The 27393-nt window shown below is 52.3% G+C and overlaps 1 protein-coding gene across 5 annotated transcripts in view; it reads right to left on the reverse strand.

The window, feature by feature from the left end:
• Positions 1–1765: 1765 nt before the first annotated feature.
• RAB11FIP3 (RAB11 family interacting protein 3) overlaps positions 1766–27393 on the reverse strand; it is a 78333-nt gene continuing 52705 nt past the window's right edge. For 3 of the 5 annotated variants that reach the window (XM_032704173.1, XM_032704175.1, XM_032704174.1), the window contains 11 exons: positions 23515–23688; positions 19341–19475; positions 16236–16271; positions 13621–13714; positions 11999–12102; positions 9544–9684; positions 8565–8646; positions 6620–6757; positions 5419–5574; positions 4909–5049; positions 1766–4199 (listed from right to left, as the gene is read on the reverse strand). In XM_032704173.1, coding sequence (XP_032560064.1) covers positions 4086–4199; positions 4909–5049; positions 5419–5574; positions 6620–6757; positions 8565–8646; positions 9544–9684; positions 11999–12102; positions 13621–13714; positions 16236–16271; positions 19341–19475; positions 23515–23688 — 1315 coding nt within the window. In that variant the 3' untranslated portion in view covers positions 1766–4085. The remainder of the gene's footprint in view (positions 4200–4908; positions 5050–5418; positions 5575–6619; positions 6758–8564; positions 8647–9543; positions 9685–11998; positions 12103–13620; positions 13715–16235; positions 16272–19340; positions 19476–23514; positions 23689–27393) is intronic. The other 2 variants (XM_032704171.1, XM_032704172.1) reach the window with 2 other exon arrangements.

The following is a 27393-nucleotide window of genomic DNA, read 5'->3' on the forward strand; positions in this document are numbered from 1 at the left end:
GGGTTGGAGTGTGGCAGGAGCTGGGCTGGAACCAGCTCTGGAGCTGTTCTGAAGGATGCAGAGACCTTTGAGCCTTAGGACTTTTCTGGAGCAGTTTTGAAGAGGTTGGAGAGGTTTCAAGCTGTTCAAACCCTTTTTCAGAGGAGGCAAAGAAGAGCTGGAACACTTTGGAGCAGCTATGAGTATTTTTTGATGAGTTTTGAGCAGCTTTGGAGCTGTTTCAGTGTTGCTTGTGCCCCTCTGGTGTTGTTCAGAGGGGCTTTAGGGTGGTTTCAAACTGAGAACTTTAGAGATGTTACTGAAAAGTTTTAATGCTGTTGAGAGGTGCATGGAGAAGGCCTGGAGGGGCTTCAGGGGCCTTTCGGGGGGTGTTGGAGCACTCGAAGTGTTTCACAACCACACAGAGGAGGCGTGGAGTGCTTCAGAGCTGCCACCAGACCTTTTCTGTGATCCATTTTGAGCTATTTCAAGGAGTTTTAGAAGAGTTTAGAGGACTTCAAGTGCTACTTCGGTGCAGTTTGGGGCCTTTTAGGACTGGTTTGAGGAGCATGAGAGCTATTTGAGCAATTCAAGTGGTTCAGTGCTGCCCAGAGCTCTGTCCTTCCACAGCACAGATACTACCAGAGCTATTTAATTATCCCATTTCTAGAGCACCTTCAAGTTGTTGGAGGTTGAGATTTCAGAGGAATTTTTTTTGATGTTTTAGAGTTATTTAGGGAAATCTTTGGTGCACACTAGAGCTCCTTGGAGGGTGTAGAGCAGTTTAAAGTGGTACAGAGGTTCTTTAGAGATGCTCAGAAGTGCTTTAGAGGTGCTCAGGGATGTTTTAGAGCAGCTCAGGGGTATTTTAAAGCAGCTCAGGGACACTTCAAAGCACCTCTGGGGTGTTTTACAGCTGCTCTGGGATGTTTTGGAGCAACTCAAGGGACATTTTAGAGCATCTCAGGACATGTTTTAGGGCAGCTCCAGGATGTTTAAAAGGCAGCTCTGGGATGTTCTGGAGCAGCTCTGGGTTGATTTAGGGCAGCTCAGGGATGTTTTGTAGCCCTGGTGCTGCTCAGAGCAGTGTGGAGCAGTTTGAAACAGTTTGGGGGGTTTCAGAGCACTCAGGGTGTGTCAGAGCCAGTCCCCAGCACAGAGGCCCTTGGAGCTCTTTGCAGCAGCTCCAGGGCTGCTCGGAGGAGTTGAGAGGAACAGGCTGGAGCTATCCGGAGGCACGGCAGGAGCCGAGAGGGAATTTTGCACGTTCAGGCCCTTTAGGGGTGGCTTATAGGGGCGGGGAGGGGGTGGGGGGGAGGCTTAAAGGGGTGTGGAGCAGCTTAACAGGGTGGGAGAGAGTGTTTAAGGGATTTTTGGAGCAGTTCAGAACAGTTGAGTGCTCTGAGGGGTTTTTCCCGGTGTAGAAGGGAAAGCTCTGTGTTCCTGCCTGGAGCAGCCCCCAGGTGTGTCCCTGTCTCAGCCTGCCCAATCCCTGGGCAGCAGGATCAGCTCCACAAGTCCCTCATCCCATGTGGACCCTCCAGGAAGGTGAAGGGAGAATGCCCCCATTCCCATGCACAGCTGGGCTGGGGGAAGATTTTGGCTCCCTCTGATCTTGACCCCTCCAGAGCCAGCCAGGCCCAGCCTTCCCCATCCTCACCCTCCCAAAATCAGGGCACACGTAGTGCAGGAGCATTTCCACTCCATCCACCCCCACTGGAGATCCAGCACTTGGACACTCAGGATGCTTCAATCTACCCCACCCCTGCGTAAAAAAAGTCTCTGGGCAGGAATAGTAACAGCTTTTAATCCGACAAGAATTGATACATCATTTAAGACAATACTGTTTTTGCCTCTTTTTTGGGGGGATTTCCTTCACATACCGATGGGGAAAGAGGAACATTTTTGGGATGTACAGTTTTTGTTTCGTTTTGTTTTTTTTTTTTTTTCTCTCCATAGGGCTTTTAAAGCATGGTGAATGTGCAAGTCAGTGCTTATTGTTTGCTTAAAACTTTTTCCTGGTGCTTATTTACAGTTACAGTACCTCTGTGAGAGCGACAGGAAAAAAATCACAATTGTTTGAGACCTGGGGATCCAGGATCCCAAGTCAAGAAAGGCAGATCTCCGATATTTATATATTTATACATATATATATATATATATATATGCTTTTGTGTATACACAGATACATTTCTCTCCTCTTTTAAAGTATTAAAAAAATGGATCAACCTTCATTCTATAAAAATACCTACTCTACAAGATAGAAAAATTTTCCCTCTCCAAGTATACACTGATTTACACCCAAAGCTTCTCTGGAAATGTACATTACGTGGCTTCTTCCCGTGGACTCGGGGCAGGGAGGGAGGGAGTGGGTGCCTGGGAGTCCCAGGGGTGCAGGAGCTGCCCCGGGGTTCAGGGCTCACCCCGGCCCCACTGCACCTCTCCCGAGGCCGTGGGGCTGAGCACCCCGAGGTGCCGTGGCCGTGGCTCGCCGGTTCCTCCGGGGTAAGGCTGTGGCAGCGGCCACGTCCCCCGGGCAGGGTCACCCCGAGAGGGCTCTGCCAGCCAGGAGGTGCTGAAAGGGGTTTGGCGAGGAGCAGGAACCCCCTCCCCTGGGATCGCTGTGGCTTCTGCTTCCAGGCCACTCTGGCATTCCTAAAACCTGACAGGCAGGAAAAAGAACCGCTGGATGAAGCCGGATCCCTGGGATTCCGCTGGCTGTCTCCTCCCAGGAGCTGGAGAGGAGCGGGGTGGTTCAGTGGCTGCTCCGGGGTCACGCTGCGCCACGGCCGCTTGTGCCAGCAAGCCCAGAGCTGTCTGGTGTAAACATGGCTTTTGTTTCCCAGGGAGCTGCTGTGGTGTTCTCTGTCTCCTCTCCCCAGTGGCACTGAGATTCCAGCCCAGGCTGATGCCAGGGATGAGGAATGAGCGCGGCTGTTCCGTCCCCTGCCCCAGCCCAGGGAAACAGCAGGGAAAGGCGGCCTGAGCGAGCTCCCCTCCAGGACTGCAGCTATGACCAGCAGAGCCCTGCTCCGGGTGGGAATGGCACAGCCACTGTCCCCAGGCCAGGGACTCTGAGAAGCGATGTGGGGAGCTCGGGCCTCTCCATAGATCCCAAAGTGCTGCATGTCCCCATAAGGACAAGGGGAGGTGGCCAGGTCCAGCCTCCAGTGTGGGGTGAAGAGCTGCAGCCTTCCCCAGGTGCCTGTGGGATGGACAGACAGCGCCTGTGTGTCTGTCTCCAGCTGGGGACGAGTGGCTGCTCCCCCCGGAGCCACTCCAGCTCCACGGGCACCCACGGACCCCGCGGCAGAAGGGTCAGGACTGGGGAGCAGGGATTGGAGCCGGGAGTCCAAGCCCTCCCGACGGGACTGAGCCACAGACAGCAAAAATAAATAAGGAGGCAGGTGACAAAGTGCACTCACACCCTGTCCCCAGAGCGGCCGCTCCCAGGGCTGCTCCTGCCAGCGGTGAGGGCTCTGCATGCACCCCGGCCCAGCAGGAGCAGCAGGGCAAGGATGGGCTGCGCCAGCCAGATGAGGACATTTGCATTAAGTTAATTAAAAATAAAACAGAACAAACCCAAACCCCAACCCTCTGCAAGTCTGGGATACACTTCCCTCGTTCCCAGCTCTGCCCCAGCGAGTGAGTGTGTCAGGGACACTTTGGCACAGTAGGACAGGGCAGCGAGGGAAAGTCAGCGCTGCCGCTCCCGTCTCCATCCCGTCATCCCGCAGTTCAGAGAACCCCTCTCCTCACACCCTACACGTGGCAAGCTCCTGCTCGTGCCCCGCGTGCCAGAGGGTCCGACGCCTGGCAGGACAGTTCCCAGCGCCACAGGTGCTTCCTCCAGGTGTGCGTTGCCTGTGTTCCTTCTCCAGGTTCCCTTTCAGCCCTCCAAAAACCAGAAGGGCTTCAAAATAACGGAGTCAGACAACAAAGCCTGGCTGCTGGTTTTCCTTTTCCCTGGTCCGTGGCTCATTCACCCCCCGACCTGTTGCTTCCTTGTGCCTTCATCAAGAGCAAAGACATTTGGAGTCCCTCTTCATCCTCTCAGAGCACCAAACCCACATGACGAGCGTGCAGCTGGCGGCTGGTGGCCGCCCTTACTTGACTTCCAGGATGGAGGGGTTTGTCTCCATGATGGCCACGATGATCCTGTCGATGTAATCCTGCAGGCGGAAGTTGATCTCCTCTTGCTTTTGGATTGCTTCCATGAGCTGCAAAGGAGGGAGAAAGGGAGGGAGAGGTCACTGCCTGACACTGCCCAGGGCTTCCCATGGCTCTGTGCACCCATGGATGTTTCCCCTGTTCTTCACTGTGGCCTGGGATATTCCTGACCATTAAGGGCATAGGAAAAACTGGTTCTGCTTGCTCTTGTCCTTCCTCTCAGCCAGTCAGGAGCCTGAACAAAGCAGAGAGCATCACAACTCCACTGGACCCCCAAAATATCCCGGTGTGTTTCCCCACTTCTTGGAGTCTCATAAGCAGGGCCACCAGAGTCTGGGGTACAGGGAGGACACATCCAGAGAAGTTGGGATCTCCAGGGTGGATGTCCTGGCTCCTGGGGGATTTAAGACAGCTCCAGACAGACAGACACACCCTGTGGTGGCTGGTCTGTCCTGGGAATGGGAAGGCTGTCATGAGGCAGGCAAGGCAGAGCTGCCAGTATCAGCAAATTGGCAGGGAGTAGGTTCCCTGTTCCCAGGAAGGAGGGCTGGGAGGCAGGTTAAGTCCTGCAAGTTCTGCAAAGAGTTGTGTGGGGACTTCTTTGTTCTTGCCATCTTTCAGGTGAGCTTTGGGAGTGAGCTAGACTACAGACAGGGCACATCAGCTCCTCCCAGGCCCTCTCAGGCTGAAGGCACAGGGAATGCCCCAGCCAGCCCGGGAAGGTACAGTGTGAGGGCAGCAGCACCTCATGGCACATACCTCATCTCTGGAGACAGAGCTGATCTCTGCTGCCAGGGATTCCGAGAAGGAGGCTGAGAAGAGGTTCTTGGCTCCCTGGATGCTCAGGTTAATGATCTGCCCATTCAGTTCATCATTCTGCTCCTTCAGGTTCCTGTTATCCTGTTCACAGAGACAAACCAGATGCTGAAGCACCCTCAGAGCTCATCCAGCCTGGGAAGGGAGGAGTTTCCATCCTAACACAGCTCACACAACACTGCAAACAGCACAGGGCCTCCTGACTCCACTTCAGCAGAGCCTGGAGAACCTCTGGAATCATGAGATGGGAAGATTCAGGGGGCACAGCAGAGGGAAGGGCTCCTGAGTGTACATGCTGTCCCTCAGAAGAAGGAGCCAAACTCCCTGTCCCAGGAGAGAAGAGCAAGAAAGCAGTGGGCTCTTGGATCCACTCCATCTAAGGGAGCCCCCAGATCCTGCTGACCCCTCCTTGGTGCCAGGAAATCACTTCCCTCCCTGCCCAGCCTTCCCCACCTGCTTGAGCTGCTTGATCTCTTGCTCCAGCTCTGTCTCTCGTGTCCTGCTGTTGTACTCCTGCAGCCCCAGGCTGCTGCTCCGGCCTCGCCGCTGCTCTGCCTCCAGCTTGAAGAGCTGCAGGTGCTCGAGCTGCTTCCTGAGGTCCTCAATGAGCTGCAGAGCAAGGGAAGGGGACAAATGAGTGCCACAGCCCCTGAAAACCCGGCAGCACCCTCTGGTCATGGCTGGTGTGACAGACGGGCTGTCCCTGGCTGGGAACAGCCCCATCTGTGGCTGCAGCAGGGTCGTCGTAAAGAGCGGTGGCTGCCCCATCCCTGGAAGTGCCCAAGGCCAGGTTGGACAGGACTTGGAGCAACCTGGGCTAGTGGAAGGTGTCCCTGCCCATGGCAGGGCTGAGCTTTAAGGATGAGCTTTAAGGTCCCTTCCAACCCAAACCATTCCATGATTCTATGATTAAGTCCCTTTCTGGGGGACACATGGTGGCCCCTTCTTCCCTGAAGCCTCCAGCAAGAAGGAGATGGGGAGCTATTTAAATACATGAGCTCAGCCCTGTAATGACCCTGATGGAGCCCCAGAGATGCTGGTTTGGGGTGTGCAGCAGCACAGACCTCCCAGCAATGTGGGCATCTCCTCAGACATCTCCCTCCTGCCCCAGCATTGAGTCCCCAGCTCACCACAGTGCTCTCAGTGTCACCACAGTGACAGTAATTTCCACTTTGAGGCCCAAAGCTCCTTTCCTGCCACCAAACCCTGCTTGAGCCTCCAGCTGGAATTACCAGTACTACCCTACTACAGATGATGGAAGGACTGGAGGGATGTGATCCTGTTCCCAGGCACTCAGGAGCTGGCAGCTCTCACCCAAGCAGCCCCACACCCCTCTCCTCCTGCCTGCTGGCTCCATGTGCCATTGTCACTGTCCTTGTGCCACCACTCCTTCCAGGCAGGAAAGCAAGGGGCCATGGTGGCACAGCCCCCTTTTGCAGATATGGTATTAAAATTCGGATGAATTTTAACAAAATTCAGGCAAAAGTGACCAATGTGATGCAGTTCAGCTGCTGAACGACCTTCTTCTGCCCAGGCAGCACCAAGGGCTCCCATTATACCTGTTCTGGAGAGGCTGCCAAGGCCAACTTTCCCACACAGCCCTAATTTGGGTGACTAGCAGGGCAGGGCTGTGGCAGGCACAGATTCTACTCACCTCCTGCGTCGACTCCTTCTCCTTCTGGAACTGGTGCCTCTCCTGACTCAGCTTGTCCCCCATCTTCCTCTTTTTCTCCTGCTCCTCAGTGAGCTGCACAGTGAGGTCTTCAATCTCATCCAGCAGCTTCTGCTTCTCCTGTAATGACACAAAAGGCACCAGTGACAGGGTTTGGCTCCGCTCGGCGCTGCCAGGGCTCTTCCCACTCACTCAGGAGCGCAGCACACGCTGAGCTCTGCAGGGAAGGATCCTCTCCTGATGGACAAGGATGCTCTGCCTGCTGGGATTGCATTTGCTGAGGGCTCTGGAGCCTGAGAGCTTCGGCAGCCACACACCAAAATAGCACTGAGAGAGGCAGTGTGAGATGAGTCCAGAACAAATCCACAGGAATATCCACACTTGTGCCATTTTCTGGGAAGTGTGATGCTGGCATGGGACAGGCTGGGAGGGACTGGGGCCAGCACAGGGGCTCCAGGCCAAGGGGAGACATTAAACCATAAGGCTCCTTCAGTTTGCATTTCTGAAAAGCCACAGACCCGAGATCTTTGCCTCCCCTTGCTCATTCTCGGTTTCAGATATGAAAGGTTTTAACTGGGGGCTGATCCAAGAAGGAACAGGACCAGTTCAAGCCAGGATGTAAAACACACAGCCAGCTCTGTCCCCTTCTTATTGTCAAAGCCTTGGCTGAAGGTTTGGGATGCAGGTAAAGATGCCAACAGCCCTGTACAGCAGCACCTTCTGCCTGTGACCAGCTCACTGCCCCCTCCCTGGGCTCCTGGTTTCCAGCCTCATGGGAAAGGTTTTGGCTTTCAGAAATCCAAAAATACCCCAAGACCCCACCCAGTGCTGGCGATAGATGGCCCATGGCACGAAGGGGTGAGGAGCAGCTCTGTGGGGCAGCTCCAGCTGCTGGGTCTGGGGTGTCCTGGTCCATGGAGCAGAGCATCAAAGGCAACACATCAGCAGGAAAAGGAACACTGACAACAAAATCCTGATTTGGGGCACTGGACAAGCAGCTGCTCATGAGCTGGGCTTCTCCTTGGCAGAAAGGGGCAGCAATTGCACCTCTTGCTTCTCCTTAATCCCAGTAACTGTGGAGAAGAGCAGCTCTGCAGGGAGATTATGGATCAAAACCAACTTCCCATGGCTGAAAGAAAACCAAGGCAAGGAATTTGTCCTCAGAGCCACAGAATTTTCCTGCCCCCAGCCTCAACTGTGCTCACAAGGTCCTGGTAGATGAAGACCACTTCATGGTGGCCAGGTCAGGAGGGATGGAGCTGCAGCACTCTCCCGTGGGATTAAACATGATAAAATGCTCCAGACCCTTCAACTGGGCAGGGAAGTTTGATTTCAATTTTAACCTTAATTCTGCCACAAGCTTGGCAGAAACAAAATGTAGTCTCTGTACAGACTGTCACATCCACAGCCCACGTTATCTCCAAAAATGAGGATCTTGTCCATCCGTGGACTGTGATGCCTCAGGAAGCCTCCCATCCCAGTCCCACCAGCACCTGCATGGCTTTGGATCCTGAGCAGGGTGGGAGGGAGGAAAGTCTGGGAGATGTCACAGATCTTTGAAGGCTCAACTTGCAAAGCCCAGGATATGGAGATGAAGCATCTGCTCCTCCTCCTCCCCTGCAGTGGACTGGAGCCACAGGAAAGGGGACAGGGATGGGGACAAGCTTCCACAAGAGGGCATGAGTCCCCTCAGGAGCAGCCACTGACACAGAGAGATTAATTAGGGGTTTTATTCCCAGCTTCCAAGCTAAACAGTGGGAGCCTGCACAGACAGTGGTCTGGGATAGTGCTGGTCCAGAGCGGGGTCTGCAGGGACTGGAAGCAGCTGGTTTGTTTGTTACACCAGATGGATCTCACGGTCATGGAAATGAGAATTTCATCCCAAACCCAGATCCCCAGCCCGTCCTGGGCACCCCCTGGGCCTCACCTCCTCCAGCCTCTCGATGTTGGCTCTCAGACAGGGCACGCAGGACCTCAGCTCACTGTTCTCATCATCCAGCTGCTGCAGCCTGCCATGGGAACCAGCTGTGAGACACCCACCCAGCATCCCACGGGGGGGAGACACAGGGAAAACACCACCAGGAATATTGAACCAGGATCTGTTCAAAGCAAACCCTGAGAATTCCATTATTTCTGCTCTAAGGGGAAAGAGAGGGACACTCATGTGATCCTGACAAGCCTGTTGGCCAATGTCATGCCCTTCTCTATCAGGTCCAATGCTATTCCTTGTCCCAAGGGCTTTATCAGTGCCTGGACAAGCCTCAGCACCAGAGATATCAGGGTTGAGAGAGGGCTTTGGGTTCACAGTCCCAGGAAAAGGAACATCCATGTAATGGTGACTGGCTAAAAAACTCCACTGTCTTCATCTTTCATTGACTGCAGGGGCTGAACAGCAAAACATTCTGGAAAAGCTGAAAAAAAAACCTGTTAAATAACTGAAACCTCTCTGACATCACTATTTCCTTTGGAATCCAACAGGCAGCATGAAGCACCCTGGCTGGGACACTCTGTCTGTTGGGACAATTCTTTCCCTGCTTGTTTCTATCAAGGTGTAAAATATCTGGGCATCAAATGTACCTCCAGGAGTCATTTATGGGAACAAGCACTAATAACCCCCCTCCTCACATGCTGTGGGCAGGTACATGGATAGAGGACAAGAGCTAAATTTAAACTGCGGCAGGGAAATTCAAATAAAGAATCCACGATGAGGTCCATGGAGGAGCTTGATTTTGGAACAAAGGTAAAAATAGACAAAATTCAGGGTTTGTAATGACTTCAGTTACACCTTGAACCAACCTAAACTCACAGTCCACCTCACCTTGTCCCCCCAAAGGCCTGTACACAGATTCCAGTGTGTACCTGGGGGTCCAGGGGACCTGCCCCCACCCAGCCCTGCCCAGCCCCACCTGGCCTGCAGGTTCTCGATCTCGATGCTCTTCTCCCTCTCCATTTTGCTGAGCAGCTCCCTCTGCTTCTTGATCTCCTCCAGGAGGGTCTGGTCAGCCCTCAGCTCCTGCTCCTTCAGCTGTTCCTCAAGAGCATTTGCTCTGCAGAAAGGAGAAAGAGAGGATTAAGCATTCCTTAGGCCCACTGCCATCCGAAGGGAGGGACCAGGCTCTTTTCCCAGCCCTTTCCCACCCCACAGATGAGCTGGGAGAAGCAGATTCTGAAGTACAGCAAGATTTCAGGGAAAATACACCGATCACCATCTCCAACAGCTTCACTCCCTCCCAGCAGATGCAGTGGGACAGTCCAGGAAACCCCCAACGACCCAAATGCTGAGCAAAACAGGCAAAGAAAATGAAACAAGGCAGGTTGTCTGCTGGTGTGTCTCTGACTAGTTTTTTAAGTCCCCAGGCTGCATCAGAATCCTTTAAAGGGGGAAGTGAGGGAGGAAGCACAGTAATCATTCTGTAACCCACAACCTGTGGGTCACCCTGAGCAAGCTATTCAATCAGAATCTCATGGAGTCATTGAGGTCGGAAAAGAGCTTTCAGATCATCTAATCCACAAATAAGACCCAAGGTTGTGGTTCCACCTGTAGTGGCCATGGCAGAGAAATCCTCCTTCAGCTGTTTCTACCATGAAGTGATCTCATCACCCAGGTAAGAGATGACAACAGCCCCAACCCTCCTTCTTCTCACTCTTTCATGTCTCCAACAAAAAATACAGGTTCTGCAGGTCACCATTCCCTGTGTGCCACCAGAACTGCAATAACACAATCCCAGAGCAGTTTGGGTTGGAAGGGACCTTAAAGATCATCCAGTGCCACCCCCTGCCATGGGCAGAGACACCTTCCACTAGACCAGGTGAATCCAAGCCCTGTCCAACCTGGCCTTGGACACTCCCAGGGATGGGGCAGCCACAGCTTCTCTGGGCAACCTGTGCCAGGGCCTCACCACCCTCACAGGGAAGAATTTTTTCCCAATATCCCATCTAACCCTGCCCTGTGTCAGTGGGAAGCCATTCCCCCTTGTCCTGTCCCTCCATCCCCTGTCCCAAGTCCCTCTCCAGCTCTCCTGGAGCCCCTTTAGGCCCTGCAAGGGGCTCTCAGGTCTCCTTGGAGCCTTTTCTTTTCCAGGTGAACCCCCCCAGCTCTCCCAGCCTGGCTCCACTAGGCCAGGCTGCTCAGAGCCCCATCCAACCTGGCCTTGAACACTTCCAGGGATGAGACAAGGAGCTGGAATTTATGCAAAGGCTTTGCCCAGATGAAGGCTTTTCCCAGATGAACCAACTCCTCTCCATCAGGGAGCACAGTCAGGACTTTACTCCACTCAAAGAAAATTGGCATTTTTGGGCCAAGCTGCTCAAGTGAAAACATTTCCCTCACTCCAAAGCTTATCAGGGCTTAGGAAAACCTTTGTTTGGATCCCTCAGATCCCTGACACGACTGTTATTTAACAGCCTTAGAGCCCTATAGATAAACTCCAGCTGGGTTTATCTGCCCAGGGTAAATACACCCTGGGAGAGAGGGGCCCTGGAGATTAGTACAGACAGATATTACATCATGTGGGATCCAAAGGGCTGCACCCCTGCCAGGATCTGGCAGCAGTGGGATCAGGGCTGGCTGTGGGGAGGGAGGAGACGGGTTGTAGCGACTTGGCAGTGCCTCCCACCCAGAGCTACTGGGTGAAATAAGGGCCAGAAAGAGTCTGCAGAAAGCAAGGATGAAGTGTGTGTCCCCCTGGAATGGGAAGCCTTCCAAGCAGCACGACTTCCCTGTGGTTTTCTGGAGTGTCCCATGTATAAAAAAGCCAAGCCCCTGGAGCTCCAGAAACTTTTAGGGAGGGACAAATGGGGCAGGAAAGCATATTTTATATATTAATGTATAAATAAACAGATAAACATATAATGAAAAAATAAACATAAAAACAGAGTATCCTGAGATGGAAGGGACACAGAAGGATCATCGAGTTCAACTCCTGGCCCTGCACAGACACCCCAATAATCCCACCCTGTCTCTGAGAGTATCATCCAAACACTCTCTGAGCTCTGGCAGCCTTGGTGCTGTGCCCACTGCCCTGGGGAGCCTGTTCAGTGCCCAACCACCCTCTGGGGGAAGAACCTTTTCCTGAGATCCAACCTCACCCTGCCCTGACACAGCTTCAGGTCATTAAAAGCCATGTATAAAAAAAAGCCAAAAGCCAAATCCTGGAGCTCCAGAGACCTTTAAGGACAGACACATGGGCTGGGGAAGCACATAAAACGTATCTATATAAAATCTAAAAGGCACTGTGTCCTGCTTTCAGCTGGGATAGAGTCAGTTTTCTTTCTAGCAGGGCTGTGCTCTGGATTTAGGATGGATGCAGCAGGACATGGATGGGCAGGGGCTCTCCAGGTGATGCTCTGCCAGGCTCTCACCTGTGCACCAGCTGCAGGTTCTCCTGCCGGAGGCGGCTGTGCTGCTCCCCGTTGGCAGCCGTGTCCTTCTCCAGCTCCGTCACCCGCTTCTCCAGGAACACCACCTGTGGGGAGGGACAGGGAGGATCAGCCACCCAGCCCTGAACCCGCTGGGATGGGCCTCCTTGAACCCAGAGCAGCTCCCAGAACCATCCTCAAAAACGGAGGGTTGCCACAGGAATGGGGCAGCCGTGCCCTGATCTAAAGCATCCTTATAAAACATCCTTTCCACCCATCTTTTGATGTCTCCCATGTACCAGTACAGGGCCAAACACTTCATTCTTTCCTTTCTTCAACTCTTTCCTGATGACATCCTAAATGGAGCCTAGAGGGATCTCCAGAGCTCTGCTGCATCCATACTCCACTGCCTGGAACAAAACCAAACCCCTGCATTTACAGATAAATAAAGTCACATAGGAGTGGGCAATGCCAGATGGTGGGGAAGGATCAGAGGTGAGGGGTTTTCTCCCTGTACCTATGCAGGCTTTATTCCAGCTGTATTTGCATTTCATTCATTCAAATCCCAGTTACACCCATACAAAACAATCATGGAGGAGAGGCAACTAGAAACACATCTGCAAAACCCAAACCACCGCTCTTGGAGAGGGGCAAGAGACGTGTGAATATTAAAAAAAACCATGCAGAGACCAAAGCCTTTCCCAGCACTACATCCATGGTTTCCCAAGTTAACTGCCTTAGGGAATATGAGTATTTTTTTCAATTTTTAGGCTTGGAAAAATGTTTGATTTTTAATTATTTTTTAAAGGCCTTCTGTGCGTTATAATTATTTCCAAGTGCAGCCACACACACATGTATTTCTCTTTCACATGTAGCTCTCTATTCATATTCTAGAATTAAAAAGCCATTTCCAAGGAGTTTCAGGACCGCAGCAGACATTTACACAAGCCCCAATTCACCTATCTTTAATTCTCCTTCTTTCCCACAGCTTCTTTCCCCTATTTTTAGGTAGGGGTACTCAAAACAAAAGCTCTCCTGTGCTCCCATCTTATCCTGTAACTCTTTTCTTGTAACACCCCTGTAAAACCCAGTAGGCCCAGCACAAAATCAGCTTTTCCTGATGGCACAAGCAGAGTGTGCAAGGAAAGGAAGTTCTTGTTTCACATCAGGCAAATTGACTCCGAAAAGCAGAATTTGAGAACATCTTGTTTTGTGAAGGAGAAGTGAAAATGCAGGGCTGTAAACAGCCCTCCCTCCTCCTGACACGCTGGGACAGCCACCACCCCTGGAGAAGGCTCCAGTGTCACCTCCTGACCCAGCACAGGAGCTCTGCAATCCCTGGAGTGCTCTCATCCTCCATCCCCTCAATGGCTTTCTATGTCCCACCTGCACCCACCTACCCAGAGGAGCTGCACAGCCTGACCCTGCCTGTGGATCTGGGAGCACTGCAAGGCACTGACTCTGCCAGGACAGCACAGACAGCTCCCCTGAGCTCCTGCCCTGCTCCCATCTTGTCCTATAATCCTTATCTCTTAACACCTCAGAAAAACCCAGCAGGACCACCATAAAATCAGCTGTCTCCTGATGGCACAGGCAGAGCATGGCCAGGAAAGGAAGCCTCTCACCTTGTCTGTGATGTCCTCGTCCGTGCACTCCAGGTTGTCCTGGTAGGACTCCTCCATCACCCCCACGGCCAGCGAGCTTGTCTGGTGCAGCTGCCTAAAACAGAGACAGACCACCCCGACCCAGAGCAGCAGCGGCATCAGCGCCAACATCACGGCCATGGGGACATCAGGGGACAGCCCCTCCTGCCCCCCCGCAGCCACCACCACCTCCTCCCACGGGATTTAGCAGCACTGCTCCTCGGGCTACTGGATTTCCAGCGGAGGAAGGTGCGGGCAGGCCCCTGGCAGAACAGCTGTCCCCCTCACCACCCAGCTCTCCCGAGAAGTCTGGCACCTCGGAGCACCCGGAGAACGGGGATAACAGGGAGCGCGGACGTGGACACGGCTCCTGGGACTTCATACCGGGATCATTGCTCTTGCTCTTTGGAATGGCAAGAGATAAGAGCTCCCTCTTTCCACTTTCTTTCTTTATGAACATCCCAAGGCCGTGGATTAGCCAGCACAGGCCAGAGTACTGGCTCTGACACTGATAAGGTGCGGAAGAAGGGGAGGGCAGGGTGGGAGGGGGGCAAAACCCCCCAAAGCTGTTGCAAAACGCCCCTGCCCACCCGGGACAGCCCAGGGTGAGCTAATCATTAGCAAGGCCTTGTGACACCAGTGTCCCCAGCTCGGTGAGGAGCTAAAGGACACCCCGGGGAGGAGCTGGATTGGGCACCACCCTCGTGGCATCACTGTGGATCAGCTCCAGCACCTCATGGCACAGGGAGGAGCTACTGCCACGGGGAGGGTGGTGCATTCCAGCTCTGGAACCCCAGGCAGGTGCTACCAAGAAGAAAACACTCTGCCCTCCCACTGCTTTCAGCAGGACATGGATGAGAAAACCACAAAGGTCTCTTCTGAACCTCAGTTTTCCCTAGGAATTTGTAACATTGGCTCTCAAATTCATCCCACTGCACAATATGCCCATGCCAATAATCACAAGCACAACTGGCATTTACCAAGAGACCACAGCCAAGGCCCAGTCTCATTTTGCATCCTCACCCTCAGTATATATTTAGATTTTAAAGTCTCGGGCACATTTGTCATTTAAATCATGCCAAGCACAACAGGGCTGAAGCAGCACGAGCAGAACCCAGATAACAAAAATGAGGAGAGAGCCCTAACCAAAACAAAATCGACCTTTTAAAATGTTTTGGGATTATGCAGCAATTACAGTGTCTACAACAAAGGGTTTGCTTTGAGCTGTGCTTAAGGATCTGGCTCAGCAATGCCCTGTTATCTCTCACCTTATCACAAACTAAACCCAACTGCTCTCGAATTAACCAATATTTACCCAAGCCCACGTGTCCCAGCCTCAGAATGGCATCTTGCCAAGGGCCAGGAGGGCTCAATCTCCCAAAAGACAGGGGACCTTAATTCCCAAAACTTTAACTCAAATCCTCCCTAATTTATCTGTGCCACAGGACAAAAACTAGTCCTAAAACAGGAAACCTGGGGGCAGGCTGCTCCCTTCAACCCTTCTTCCTGCCAGTGTTTTTAACAAAGCTCTAGAAAGTAAGATGACTGGAAGTAGGAAATGTAATATCAAGGAGCTGCTTCCTTTCCAGGAGGGGAAATCACGCCAGGGGAGATTGCTGACCACAGGAAAAACGGAGAAGGAAAGGTGTGAGAGCACAGGGGGAGGAAGAGGCACAGGATCAGCACAGGGAGCTGAGTGTCAGGGCACAGAGTATGAATATTCCCAAACTGAGCTGTCTGTTCCTCCACAGTGTCCCTGTGCTGCTTGGAAACAAGCAAAGAGAAAGCCAACAAGTGCAGAGGGAAATCTCTCTCCCGAGCAGAGCAGAGGCAGGACAGCAGAGGTATGACCCAGTTTATCCTTAAAATCCTGATAGCACAGGAACAGGAGGGATGGGGAAGTTGGGAAAGGAAAGCACCAGGTGTCACCAAGGGGGATGGATGGATCCTCTGCCCCAGAGATTCAGAGCAAGCTGCCTGAATATATCATACATCCCTGTGCACTCAGGGATCAAAGTGCCCACAAGGAAAATGTGACCACGACAAGGTGGTTGCACAGGACAGAAGCAACACAGAATTAAACCTGGGTTTAAACCAGGGTTAAACCATTAAACCAGGGTTACCTGCAGCCCCCCAGGATGCCCCAGACTGAGGGGGGAGGGGGGCTGGTCCCACAAAGTCAAGTGCTAAGTGAAGTAAAACAGGACCAAGAACTGTCTAAAGTGGTTGGATTTTTTCTGGGTGCTGGAGAAATCCCCCTCCCCTAGAGACCCACCACGGTGACACTGGGGAGGGGACAGCCCAGGGGAACATATCCTTCTAGGGACTCTGCTCCACACGCCCCTGGTACGGCACTGAAGGACAGAGAGGGAGGACAAGCACCCCAATTTTGTCCTGGAAGAAACCAGCAGCCTTCAGCTGTGTGCATGGGTGAGAAAACCCATTTCAGAAAAACTATATCAGAATTAAACCCACTTTTCCCCAGGGCTATGGAATAAATCCAGAAATAAGGCGCTTCAAGCTTATTTTGAGTCCTCCTTCCGCGGAGCCAGCAGCTCACACAGATCAAGCAAGCAGGAACAGGAGCATGGGCTTACCTTGCCACCTTCTTGCTGGAGAGTCTTTTATTTGGGCTGCAAAATGAAGAAAAAACAGGAAAGAGTTAGAAGAGCTGACAGTGGAGAGCAAGGGAAACAGGAAACTGAGAGGACTCCGGGGCACATCCTTTGCTCTGGCACGGAGTGCCCACGGCATGCACCCCCAGCCCCCCTGGAAAGGGCAGGAGAGGGACCACTCACGGATTTAACACCACAGAGACAACGAACCACATGGAATAAAGCTGGAGAAGACCTGACTGCCCCCACAACACTGTCCTCTCCCACTGATCCCTGCCTGAAATCTGATCCCCCAGGAAAGTGCTAATAATAGTGGGGAGGGTGGGGGGCTTCAGCCTGGCATCTATGGCAGAGTGAGCCAAGTCTCCTGCATCCCATACCACCCCAGGCCTCCCCTGGCATCCCCCCGGGCTCCTGCCCCCTGGATGGGGGACAGGGAGCAGCTCCTGCTTGCCAAGGGGCACGTCCATCCTTCTGCCCTTCCCACAACCATTATCCTCCTGTTTGGCTCCAGATCAGCAGAGAATTGCTGCCTACTTGTACTCAGATGTTTTAGGAGCTGTTGATGGTGCCCCTGCCTGGATTTCAGGCTGTTAGAGTGGCTGGGGAGAGGGAAGAGCTCTCCTCTCCAGGATAACTGACAGAGATCACTCCCCTGGCTCCATGTCCAAGGCAGCTGCCACCACCATACCACGGCGGTCAGGGCTTAGCTAATGCTCAGCATGACCAGGGTAGGGAAGCCAAGGTCTGTGTGACCCTGTCCCAGCCCCTCAGGATAGGCTGCAGGCCCTCCCTGCTGAGAAAAAACCAGCCTTTTCCAGAAACAGCTCCTTGCTAAGACACTCCTTCCAGTCTTTTGGTCATGACTGATGCTGGTGAAGTGAGCAGGGCCTGGATCTCCCTCCTCATCTGCCACCAAACACAGGCTGGTGTCAAACAGATGCCACTGGGCTACATCACTGGTACCAAATCCTCACTCAGTGATGGCAAGGAAGAATCTGAGTGGAGAAGCAGCAACTGCATTCCCTGGTGTTCAGCTCAGTTGAAGGAAAAAATAATAAATAAAATCATCTGGGAGTTCATTCCTGCCTGCAATATCAGTTCTTGGAAGGAAGAATTAAAAATAGCTCAGGACAATTTTCTTTGTAAAATAAAACCTCAAAGCCCAGCCGGGGGGTGTTGTCAGGGTGACCAGCCCTCATGTCAAAGTGCATCCTCAAATCCCAGATTTCCAGGGAGCACAAGAGCTGCTCCTGGCTGGGCTTCAAGGCCGCTCGGCACCCACCCGAGGGGAGGAGGTCAGGCCCTGGTGTTTGCCAGGAATTGTAAGGAATGTCCCCAGCACTGGGGGGAAATACTTTTCTCTGCAGAAAGCTCATCGGGAAGCGATGCCGGCACCTGCTGAGGGGTGAGACACCAGCTCTGCTGCAAGGGCACTGAAACAAAACAGTCACAAACTCCTCCATCCCAAGCTCCTTGAGGATTAGTCCCTGCTTTCCTGTGCTGTGGGCTCGGGAAGCAGCACCCCAATGCTGGGAGCAGGCTCCCCAGTCCATTACAAGGATAAAACACTGTCTGTAAGCCCACAGTTTTAAGAGTGAGGTTGTTACAGGGTGCTTTGGGCTTCACCCCAGCTGCCAGAATCCCCTGGAGCTGGTGTCTTCAGGCTTGTCCCAGATTTTGGTCCAGTTCCTACTGCTCTGGTTGTCTGCAGTCTGGGACTTGTCCCTTGTTCTGAGGCCTTCATGTCACCAGTGATGTTGGGAGGAACAACAGGTCCTGTCCTGTCCCACACATGGCAGGTAGCACTTCTCATCCTCACCACAGAGAGGGCAGGCACTGCCCCTTCCACCAGGTCCCTTGGAACATATTGCCAGGAAATCTGTGCTCAGGAAATTGCACCTTCTCATGTGTCAAATCAAAACCTATGGAATTCCCACTGTGACCGTGGGACAGGGAAACCTCCACTGGAAATGCCACCCATCACAGGAGCTTCTGAGGTGTTAGTTCAGCTTTGCAGGTAAATTTGGTGGGAAAAAACTGAAATGGAGTGGGGCTACTGGTGCATCCAGGGAAAACCAGTGTTCTCCATAGTAACTGCATAACCTGAGACCCATCACTGACTTTCAAGGCCCCCAACAGCAAAAACAACTATTTACCCGAGAAAGAAAAAGAGAGACATTCTGTTTTCATTAAAAAGAATTAAATTCAAGCTTCTATTTGCTTTCCAGTTTTCTTCTCATAACTACACAGCCCAGGAAAGCTCCCAGGTCACACTGTCCCTGCAGAGGACAGACAGGAATCAAGAGCATGACCAAAAACCAGTCTTGAAGAGGCCCACCAGCCATGAGAAGAATGATTATCATTAAGGCCACCATCCTTCCACCCAGTGGGCTGCAAAAAGTCTGAATGAACAAACCAACAAGCAGAAATTCCTCCCCAGCTTCTCAAACCAGCATATCCAGCTGCTGGTTGGTAGATTTCCAGAATGACATTCCAAAACTCACCAAGTTCCTACACAAAGATCCTGGTGTCTGTCATGAAGTTCCTACACAAAGATCCTGGTGTCTGTCATGCCTCCCTGGCCCACGGTGGCACAGGCAGTGAGGGAAGCTGGCTGAGACAAGATTTGACTGCTCCCAAGCCCCATGGAGCAGGATGATTCCTTCAGGATACTGCTGCAGCGGGAGGATGGACTGGGCCCTGCCCTTCCAGGCTGAACCAGCAGCTCAGCTGTGCTTCCAACTCCCAGTCTTTCCTCAGTGACAGAAATACTGTACGTGACCAGCTCATGGCTTCCAGTGCCAGGAGAAGCCCCCACCACTCACAGAACATGCAATGGGGCTGCCCAGAGCAGAAGGGAACACGCTCCTTGTCTCCCAGCTTTTGTGGCTTGGATTAAAGGCATCTTCTGCTCCCCCTCATTAATATTATCCCCACCTTTCCCACCTGCAGAGTCTCACCTCGAGTGAAACTCATGCCCCGTCACAGGAATCGACCGATGGCACTAAAGGGAAAGCTGGGCGAGACAAGGAGAGTCTTCCCTCCCAGAACACCATTCCCAACACTGAAAGGGGCCACAATTACCTATTCATTTCAAGATCATTCAGGCGAGCGGAAAGATCCTCGAGGCGGTTGATTTGTTTGTGGCACTGGCTACAGTAAAACTCAAAAGCTTCATCTGCGAGAATGCTGTGCAGTTTCGCAGCGAGCGGATTGGTGCTAGAGAGATCACAAGGGTCAGTTCAGCAGGACAGAACCACGGGCAGCAGCTTCAGCCGGGGCTTCCACAAGCTGAGGGTACGGTGGGGCAGGGGAGCTTTCGGTGGGAGACGTGAGATTTGCAAATCAGAAACATCAGGGCAGACTGGGGCGACTCCCACCTTGATTTTAGAAGCCAAGTGGCAGTGACTATGGGGTTGCTTATAGCAGTATATAGAAAATTTAGAATTCCTTCTAAAAATGTATTTATAGTTTTTAGAATACTTTAGATTTATAATTGGCAACACTTTCATCACTCCCAGAGCTGAGCTTGGCCTGTGCTTCCAAACCCTTGTGCCAGTCAGCTCCAGTGGGGGATCCCCAAGAGCCCAGGGCAGGTGAGGTAAGTGCTTCCTACAAACCTACATCACTACAAAGTTTACTTTTCAACAGAATTTTCCAGGCAATCTGTCTCAGGAGGCTCCAGCAATGGTCCTGGTTTGCCTAATTAAGTGCAGGACTGGGTGCTGTGAGCCAGAGGTGAATCTAAGGGAGGTTTAGGTTGGATATCAGGTTCTTTCCCCAGAGGGTGGTCAGGCACTGGAACAGGCTCCCCAGGGCAGGGGCCCATTTTCCAATGGGATGCTTTAAAGATAGAGCAGCTGTGCTGCTGTGGACCCACTGTTAGCAATGCACAGTGTCAGATTTTCACTGCAAAGTGCTTTTAAGCTAAGATTAAATGGGCAATTGCAGTTCAACCCTACAATGTAAAGCTCACAGAAGCCAAGCAGCACTGCTGCCTTTTTGTAGGGAATGGCCTTTGGAAAGAGGACATGGGGGGACTTAAACATCTTGAGAAGCTGTGAGTCACTTCCCCACCTGACATGCCCTGGGTGGGACAGAGGGATTCTGAACAGCAAAGGGTTTGTGTTAATTTGGGGCCAGATAGACTCCACAAATCCTTTCTGTAGGAAAATACACTTCTGGAAGCCACGGACTTGAATCAAAGAAAGGTTAATAGTGAAAAATCAAAGCAGTTCAATAAGAAAGACAGGTAAAGGTGCGAGCAAACACAAGCAAGCTTAAAACCAACAGGCATCCAGAGGGATAGGCAATCCCAGGATACAGATACACAGCAGCAAGTCCTGGCCTGGGGGATGCTGAGGGTGTGGGACATCTCGGGGGTCCCCTGGCTCAGCCCCATTTTAGGGGCAGTGGGGTGTCAGGGTCACCCCCAGGGGCAGGCCTTGAGTCTGTGCTGTCTGTACAGTATTTCCAAGCCCCCTTAGGCAGGCAACTGTTCACCAGTCAATGCCAAAATACTCATCTCTTCCCATTCCTGGAAAAAAAACTAAATTGCAAACCATTCCCCCTGCCCTCCGGGGCAGGTCTGGACCTGGGATAATCCGTTCCCAGCAGGACACACGTTAGTTGCTCAGGCTTTGTGCAGGGAAGAAGTGACAGCAGCTGAGAGACACCTGAGGAAGGGATGTGCCCTTTTCTGGGTGCTGGTGGGTAAGTTTCCCTCCCAGGTTGGTGCACCCTGGGCAAGGTGGGAACCCAAATCTAACCAGCATTAACACAAATAAGAACAGAGGTGTGGAGGAGAACCCCTGGGCCAGCCTGGCAGCTCCTGGGGTGTGTAAAGATCTCCCTGGCCTCTGGCTGTGCTGGTTCTGTGCCCGCTGAGTGGGTGGGAGTTCAGCCCCACTGTGCCCTAGGGTGTCCCCACCTACCCCTTGCGGCACACAGCCAACACTCCATGGACTCAGTGATCCTGATGGAGCCCTTCCAACTCAGCATATTCCATAATTCCATGAGACAGAGCCTTCCTCCTGCCTCCCTCCACCTCCTGGAGCAACGTTCGTCTTCCACAGGCCATCGGTGCTCCCTGACAGCACAGGTGAGGAGCTTCTGCCTTCAGTTCCCACCAAGCATTGCCAAGAGACTTTTCCTACTGCAAGGATGTGCCAGGGAAGAGGTGGCCAACCCAAGAGGATGGATCACAAACACACACATGCAAGGACTGAGTAGGGAAATTCAACATCTCACAGGGTTCCCTGAAGGCTCTTGCGGTTTGTGTCAGTCCTCTGGTGACAATCTGGAGCTGTGGCAGGGAAATCTGTTGATGTTATTACTGTTCAGAGGCTCTTGTCTTGTAGCACGGAAAGGGTGTGTGGAGATGTGGCCCTTTACAAGTGAAATTACAGGCTGTGGTTCTTTCAGGTTTCACTGTGTTCAAACACACCAGGGTTGCTCAGAATCATGGAGTGGTTTGGGTGGGAACAGACCTTAAAGCCCACCTTGTCCCACCCCCTGCCATGGGCAGGGACACCTTCCACTAGCCCAGGTTGCTCCAAGCCCTGTCCAACCACAGATGCTCTGTGCCAGGGCCTCACCACCTTCACAGGGAAGAATTCCTTCCCAACATCCCATCTAACCCTGCCCTCTGGCAGTGGGAAGTCACTCCCCTTTGTCCTAAGTCAAGAAGAGGAGCACAATTGCAGGGAATGATCAGCCAAGGACCTTCACACATGCGATGATAATCCAAGGTGAGGGCAGACCTGAGAGGCACAAGGCAAAACAGACCCACATTCCTGACCCTGGAGGTTTTGCAGGGTTTATCTCCCCAGCAAGAGCCAGCAGAAAGTCTCCAGCACAAACCACCACAGGCCATGTGATGAGCAAGCCCCTCCCAGCACAGGGAAGATGGGATAAGATTTGGATAAGATCCAAAGAGACAGAGCAGAGGAGAGATGGTGCCTGACAGAGCAAAACCGGAATGCTGGGAGTTCAGGCAGACTGGGAGCTCTGGACTGATGTTAAAGAAGAAGTTTAACTGATTGTAAAGGTCCTTTAGCTGGATATTTTCTGGTCAGAAGCCTTCTAGATGAGGCTGGAAGCCCATCCTCAAGGAAAAAATGAACATCAAGGCTGGTTTTTAATCAGAGAATTCTTCCTATGCCACAGCACCAGTACAGCCAGCTCTCCTCAGCATTCCTGGATGGTGCAAAGGACAAGCATGGAGGAGAGACTGTGCCCTTTCCTCAGCAGAGTATCCCAGCATGGAGCACTGGTTTCCTGAAGGAATGGGTTGGGAATTCTTTACAGCAACTCTATTGCAGTTAACACCTTCAAGCACCAAGAAGAAATGAGCCCTGACCTGCAGCACAGGGCAGAGGGGGAGGTTTGACAGCAGCAATTCCCTGCACCCAGAATTGCCCAAACTTTCCAAAGGGCTTTGGGAAGTCGGGAGAAAACAGGTAGGCAGCAAAAACAAAGTTATGAGAAGTTTACACTGCTGCAGAAAGGCATGAATGTATCATCCCAAAGGGAAAAAGTATGTTCTTGTCTTCAGCAAAGGTGCCTGGCTGGCAGGGATCACTCCTGCCCTGTGCTTCCAATGGAAAAACACATTCCCAGTGTGTCATCACGGGGACCTGTGGGTTGCAGCATTGGATGATATTCCAGCTTTTACTTATTTTCCTTAGAAAGTCTTGATGGGGTTTGTACCATCACACCACCTCCTCAGCCCACCGTGCACGGGCTGGAAAATGGACTTTTTCCTGTTTTCATACTCTAAAGCAAGGAGAAAAAGCTACAGCCTGCTTGTTGGTCCACATATCCTTAGAGAAGGAATGCTGCCACAGCTCATGCAGATCCAACCAAGCATGAGATCAAAGCCCAAAACACAAGTATAAAAGAGAAAGAAAAGTCATCCAGCAGTACCAGGGGTAAAGCTGCACAATGGTTTTCTCTCCTGGAAGATTTTGTGAGGAGCCACACCCCTAACAGGACTGGGAATGTGATGCATGGACATACAGACTGCTCTTCCAGCTCCTCCTGGGCTTCAGCCACTGGAGGGGAGGATGGACACTAGTCAGGGAAAAGAAACACTGGGGGAGGGAATTCCTCTTTCATTTTTGAGCTGATTATCCTGTAGTATCCCAAGTTTTCCAGGACTCCTGTCTTGCAAAGCCCAAAGAAATCCCTCTCCCACAAAGTAGAGTGAAGGCACTGAGCAACTGAACCTGGTGGAACAGAGCCAGGGCTGAGTTACCTGGGAGAGAGGAACGAGGAGCTGCTAAAGCTGCTTTCCCCATTACACAAGCTGTCCGAGAACAAATCTGCTTCATTCCCTTCTCCATAATCCTCAAAGTGCTCCTCTCCACTAATGACTGTGACGATGGAGTGGCTGAGGTCCGAGCCCAGGGGCAGGTCATGTGGGTGGGATCTGTGGGAACAGAGGGGAACACGTTAGAGGGTGGGTGCCACAGCCACCTTTCCAATTACATCCAGGACACGCCCTTTCCAAGCCATGCCCCCCATTCCAACAGAGAAATAGCAGACCTTCACCCTGTGCCTTGAGCACTGCAGGGGCAGCCCAGGCACCACCAGGAAGTTTGCAGCGATTTTTTTCCCCAATAAATCAAGTTTTTTCCATGCAAACTCCCCTGGCAGCTGCAACTTGGGATTCAGGGGGCACTCAGACTCGCAGGGTTGATGACAAGCCTTTGCCCAACCAAAAGCATGGCAGAGAAGAAGCTGGGCATGTCCCAGATACATCCAAAATATGTTCTGAGTTCCATGGGCAGCCTGTGTGCCAGGCTCACTCCTGCCTGTTGCTACCTAATCCTATCAAGGGCCTATCCCGGGGTTTAACACCGCAACCCCGGTGGGATTGGTGTCAGGGGGGGTTTAGGCAGCTGCCAAACCCAGCAGGGACAGACCCCCCAAGACAAAGGAGCCCTTTCCCTGCTCCTGCTGAGTAAACGCTGTACGTGACAATTGTGGAGTGAGGAATGCTCTTCCATGTGTTTTTAGCCCTGGATCCAGAAGGCTGGAGCACGTTAAGCTTCAGTGTAAATCCTAAACACACCCAGCACCAGTCCTGGGATGTCCCTTACTTCTCAGGGGACACAGCTCAGCACTAAGTCATCATTCCTGAAAGCACCTTTGCACACGCAGAGCACGGAGCCACAGAATCATGGAATGGTTCCTCTCGTTTCATCCCCTGCCATGGGCAGGGATATCTTTCACTATCCCAAGTTGCTCCAAGCCCCGTCCAGCCTGGCCTTGGACACTTCCAGGGATCCAGGGGCAGCCACAGCTTCTCTGGGCAACCTGTGCCAGGGCCTTGCCACCAAGTCAAGCCACCACGGCAGGATGTGCATATCTCCAAAGGACTTTCCTGCCCAGGACTGTGGAGGTTTTAAAATGAAGCTGGGGGTGTTTGTAAGGACCAGGCTGTGAAAGCATCCATGGCTCTGAGCCACAGGAATATGTTGGGGGGTGGGGGGACCAGCACTGCATTCCTCTCCAAAATTCAATGCTAAAAATAAAATATTGCATTATTATAAAAATTTGTATCTCAGACTACACCCCCATCTCCATCCACTTGCTCGGAGAGGGAAATGGGGGTGTGACCAGACTGCTGGGCTAAACCAGAAAGAAGAAAAGATTACAGATAAGCCATTTATGACAAAAACCTGTACCATCTGAAGGATTTGCCCTTATCCTGCTAATAAAAACATGTCAACCCTCCAGATCTCTATTTAACCACAAATAAATCCAGTCCAGCTTGTGGGCATCTGCACATCCTCCTCGTGTCCTTTTTATTCCACAGAGAGATCCACCAGAACCCATCCATCCCTATGGTGAGTCACACCACCACCAAAACCAGCAGAAATCTCTCCAGGAATAGAAGGTAGGGGGTGGAATTGCTAACTCAGAAGCAAAACTCAAGCCCAGATCTCTAAATCTGGGGCTGTGGTTTGACAAGCACCGTACAGAAGCAGATCTGATCAGGCATCTGCAAACCCTCAGCCCGGGATGCTTTGAGCATAAACAGTATTTCCTATTCACCTCTGGGGGCTCCAGCAGCTTCAAGATCCAGAGTCCAAGTAATCTTTACTACACAAAGCCTAAATAACCACTTAAGCTCATACCATTTGAGGTATGTTGAGCTCCAAGAGCTCCTGAGAAGTGATGCTGAAGCTCTGATTCAGCCCACCAGCTGCACTGGTCGGATCGGCCCCTGGAAGAGCTCTGTGCACTTGAGGTGTCCTCCTGTGTGAGGTTTGATGGCACCAAAACCAACCCTCAACACCTTGGGAACAGAATTCCAGAGGTTTCCATCTCAAACCATTCAAATCCTTGAGTCAAATGAAGCTTTTTCTTATATTTTTGGCTATCTGGAATTTGCACACCATTAACACACCTGGCAACAGGTACCACTGTGCTTGGACAGAGCACCCAAAGGACACCTGACATTCCCAAACCCACACTGGAAACAGCAGTGAATCACAGAATCACAGAGTGTTTTGGGTTGGAAGCTCCTTAAAGACCATCTCATTCCACCCCCTGCCATGGGCAGGGACACCTTCCACTAGCCCAGGTTGCTCCAAGTCCTGTCCAACCCGGCCTTGGACACTTCCAGGGATGGGGCAGTCACAGCTTCTCTGGGCAACCTGTGCCACGGCCTCTCCACCCTCGAAGCCAAAAATTCCTTCCCAGTATCCCATCTAACCCTGCCCTCTGGCAGTGGGAAGCCATTCCTCTTGTCCTATCACCCCATTCCTTGTCCCAAGTCCCTCTCCAGCTCTCCTGGAGCCCCTTTAGGCCCTGCAAGGGGCTCTCAGGTCTCCCTGGAGCCTTCTCCAGGTGAACCCCCCCCAGCTCTCCCAGCCTGGCTCCAGAGCAGAGGGGCTCCAGCCCTCGGAGCATCCTCATGGCCTCCTCTGGACTCTTTCCAGCAGGTCTACATCCTTCCTGTGCTGGGAGCCCAGACCTGGGAAGCCCCAAGAACAACGTCACCTTACGATGAGAGTTCCCAAGCAAAGCATTTTGTACCTACAGGCAGGTGAATCCAAGGCACGTCACCCTCGCCAGGGGCCGGGAGCGCACGCAGGCCGCCATGGCCCCGCCGGGTCCCCCCGCTCGCTGCCCGGAGCTCACGGCCGATTATGTCCCAAATTAACTGTCACTGAGCTGCAGGCGCTGGGGTGAGAAGAGCCAGGCCAGATAATCTCATTTCTGCTCTAATCCACGGCACCCTTTCAGCCCCGGCGCCGAGGCCGCGGCAGCGCTGCTCGCTGCATCTCTGGCATTCCCAGATGGATTTTGGGGTGGGAGGGAAGCCTGGTGTTTCCAAAAAAACAGTGGGAACTGTGAGGACTCCCCAGAGCACCAAGCCTGGGCAATGTGTTTCTGGCCAAAGCTGATTCTGTACTTTATCAGACCTTAAGCAAAAATGATTCCGGAGGTTTCGGTGCTCTTGGGTCATCAACCAGGTTGGCCCTGGCACAGGTTGCCCAGAGAAGCTGTGGCTGCCCCATCCCTGGAAGTGTCCAAGGCCAGGTTGGACGGGGCTTGGAGCACCTGGGCTAGTCCCTGTCCATGGCAGGGGGTGGAAAGAGATGAGCTTTAAGGTCCGTTCCAACTCGAACCATTCCATGTTTCCATGATTCTAAAGGAGTTATTCCCTCCCTCCCTCCTGCCAGCATCCCAGTTTCACCCCAAACTTCCCTTTTCCCCCAAAAATGAGGTGGGCCCAGGAGCAGTTTTGCCAGCAGCGGTTCAGACCCAGGGAAGGAGATCTCAGCTCACGTTTCTGTGCTTCAGGCACAAGTTTCAAACTAGTTATTACAGGAGGCGGTTGCACATCAAAGGGCACACGCTTGTTTTTAGGGAAAACAAAAATAGGATGAGTTCCCCTCCTGACTTGAAAATTATATGTTGTGTTTCTGGTTTAAGTGATAGATTAAAAACTGTGAGTCTTTCAGGTGTTTGGATCACTGAGAAGTTATTTTAGAGGTTTAAAGATGCTAATGAGGGTACAGAAGATCTCCCAAGGCAAGCAACGATTAACTCAAAGAGATTGCCAGGCCGAGCTCCAAAACAGCCTACACATGGTGCAGCCTAATTATTACCATTATTT

This window comes from Chiroxiphia lanceolata, chromosome 16 (assembly GCF_009829145.1).
Source record: "Chiroxiphia lanceolata isolate bChiLan1 chromosome 16, bChiLan1.pri, whole genome shotgun sequence".
Lineage (NCBI taxonomy): Eukaryota > Metazoa > Chordata > Aves > Passeriformes > Pipridae > Chiroxiphia > Chiroxiphia lanceolata.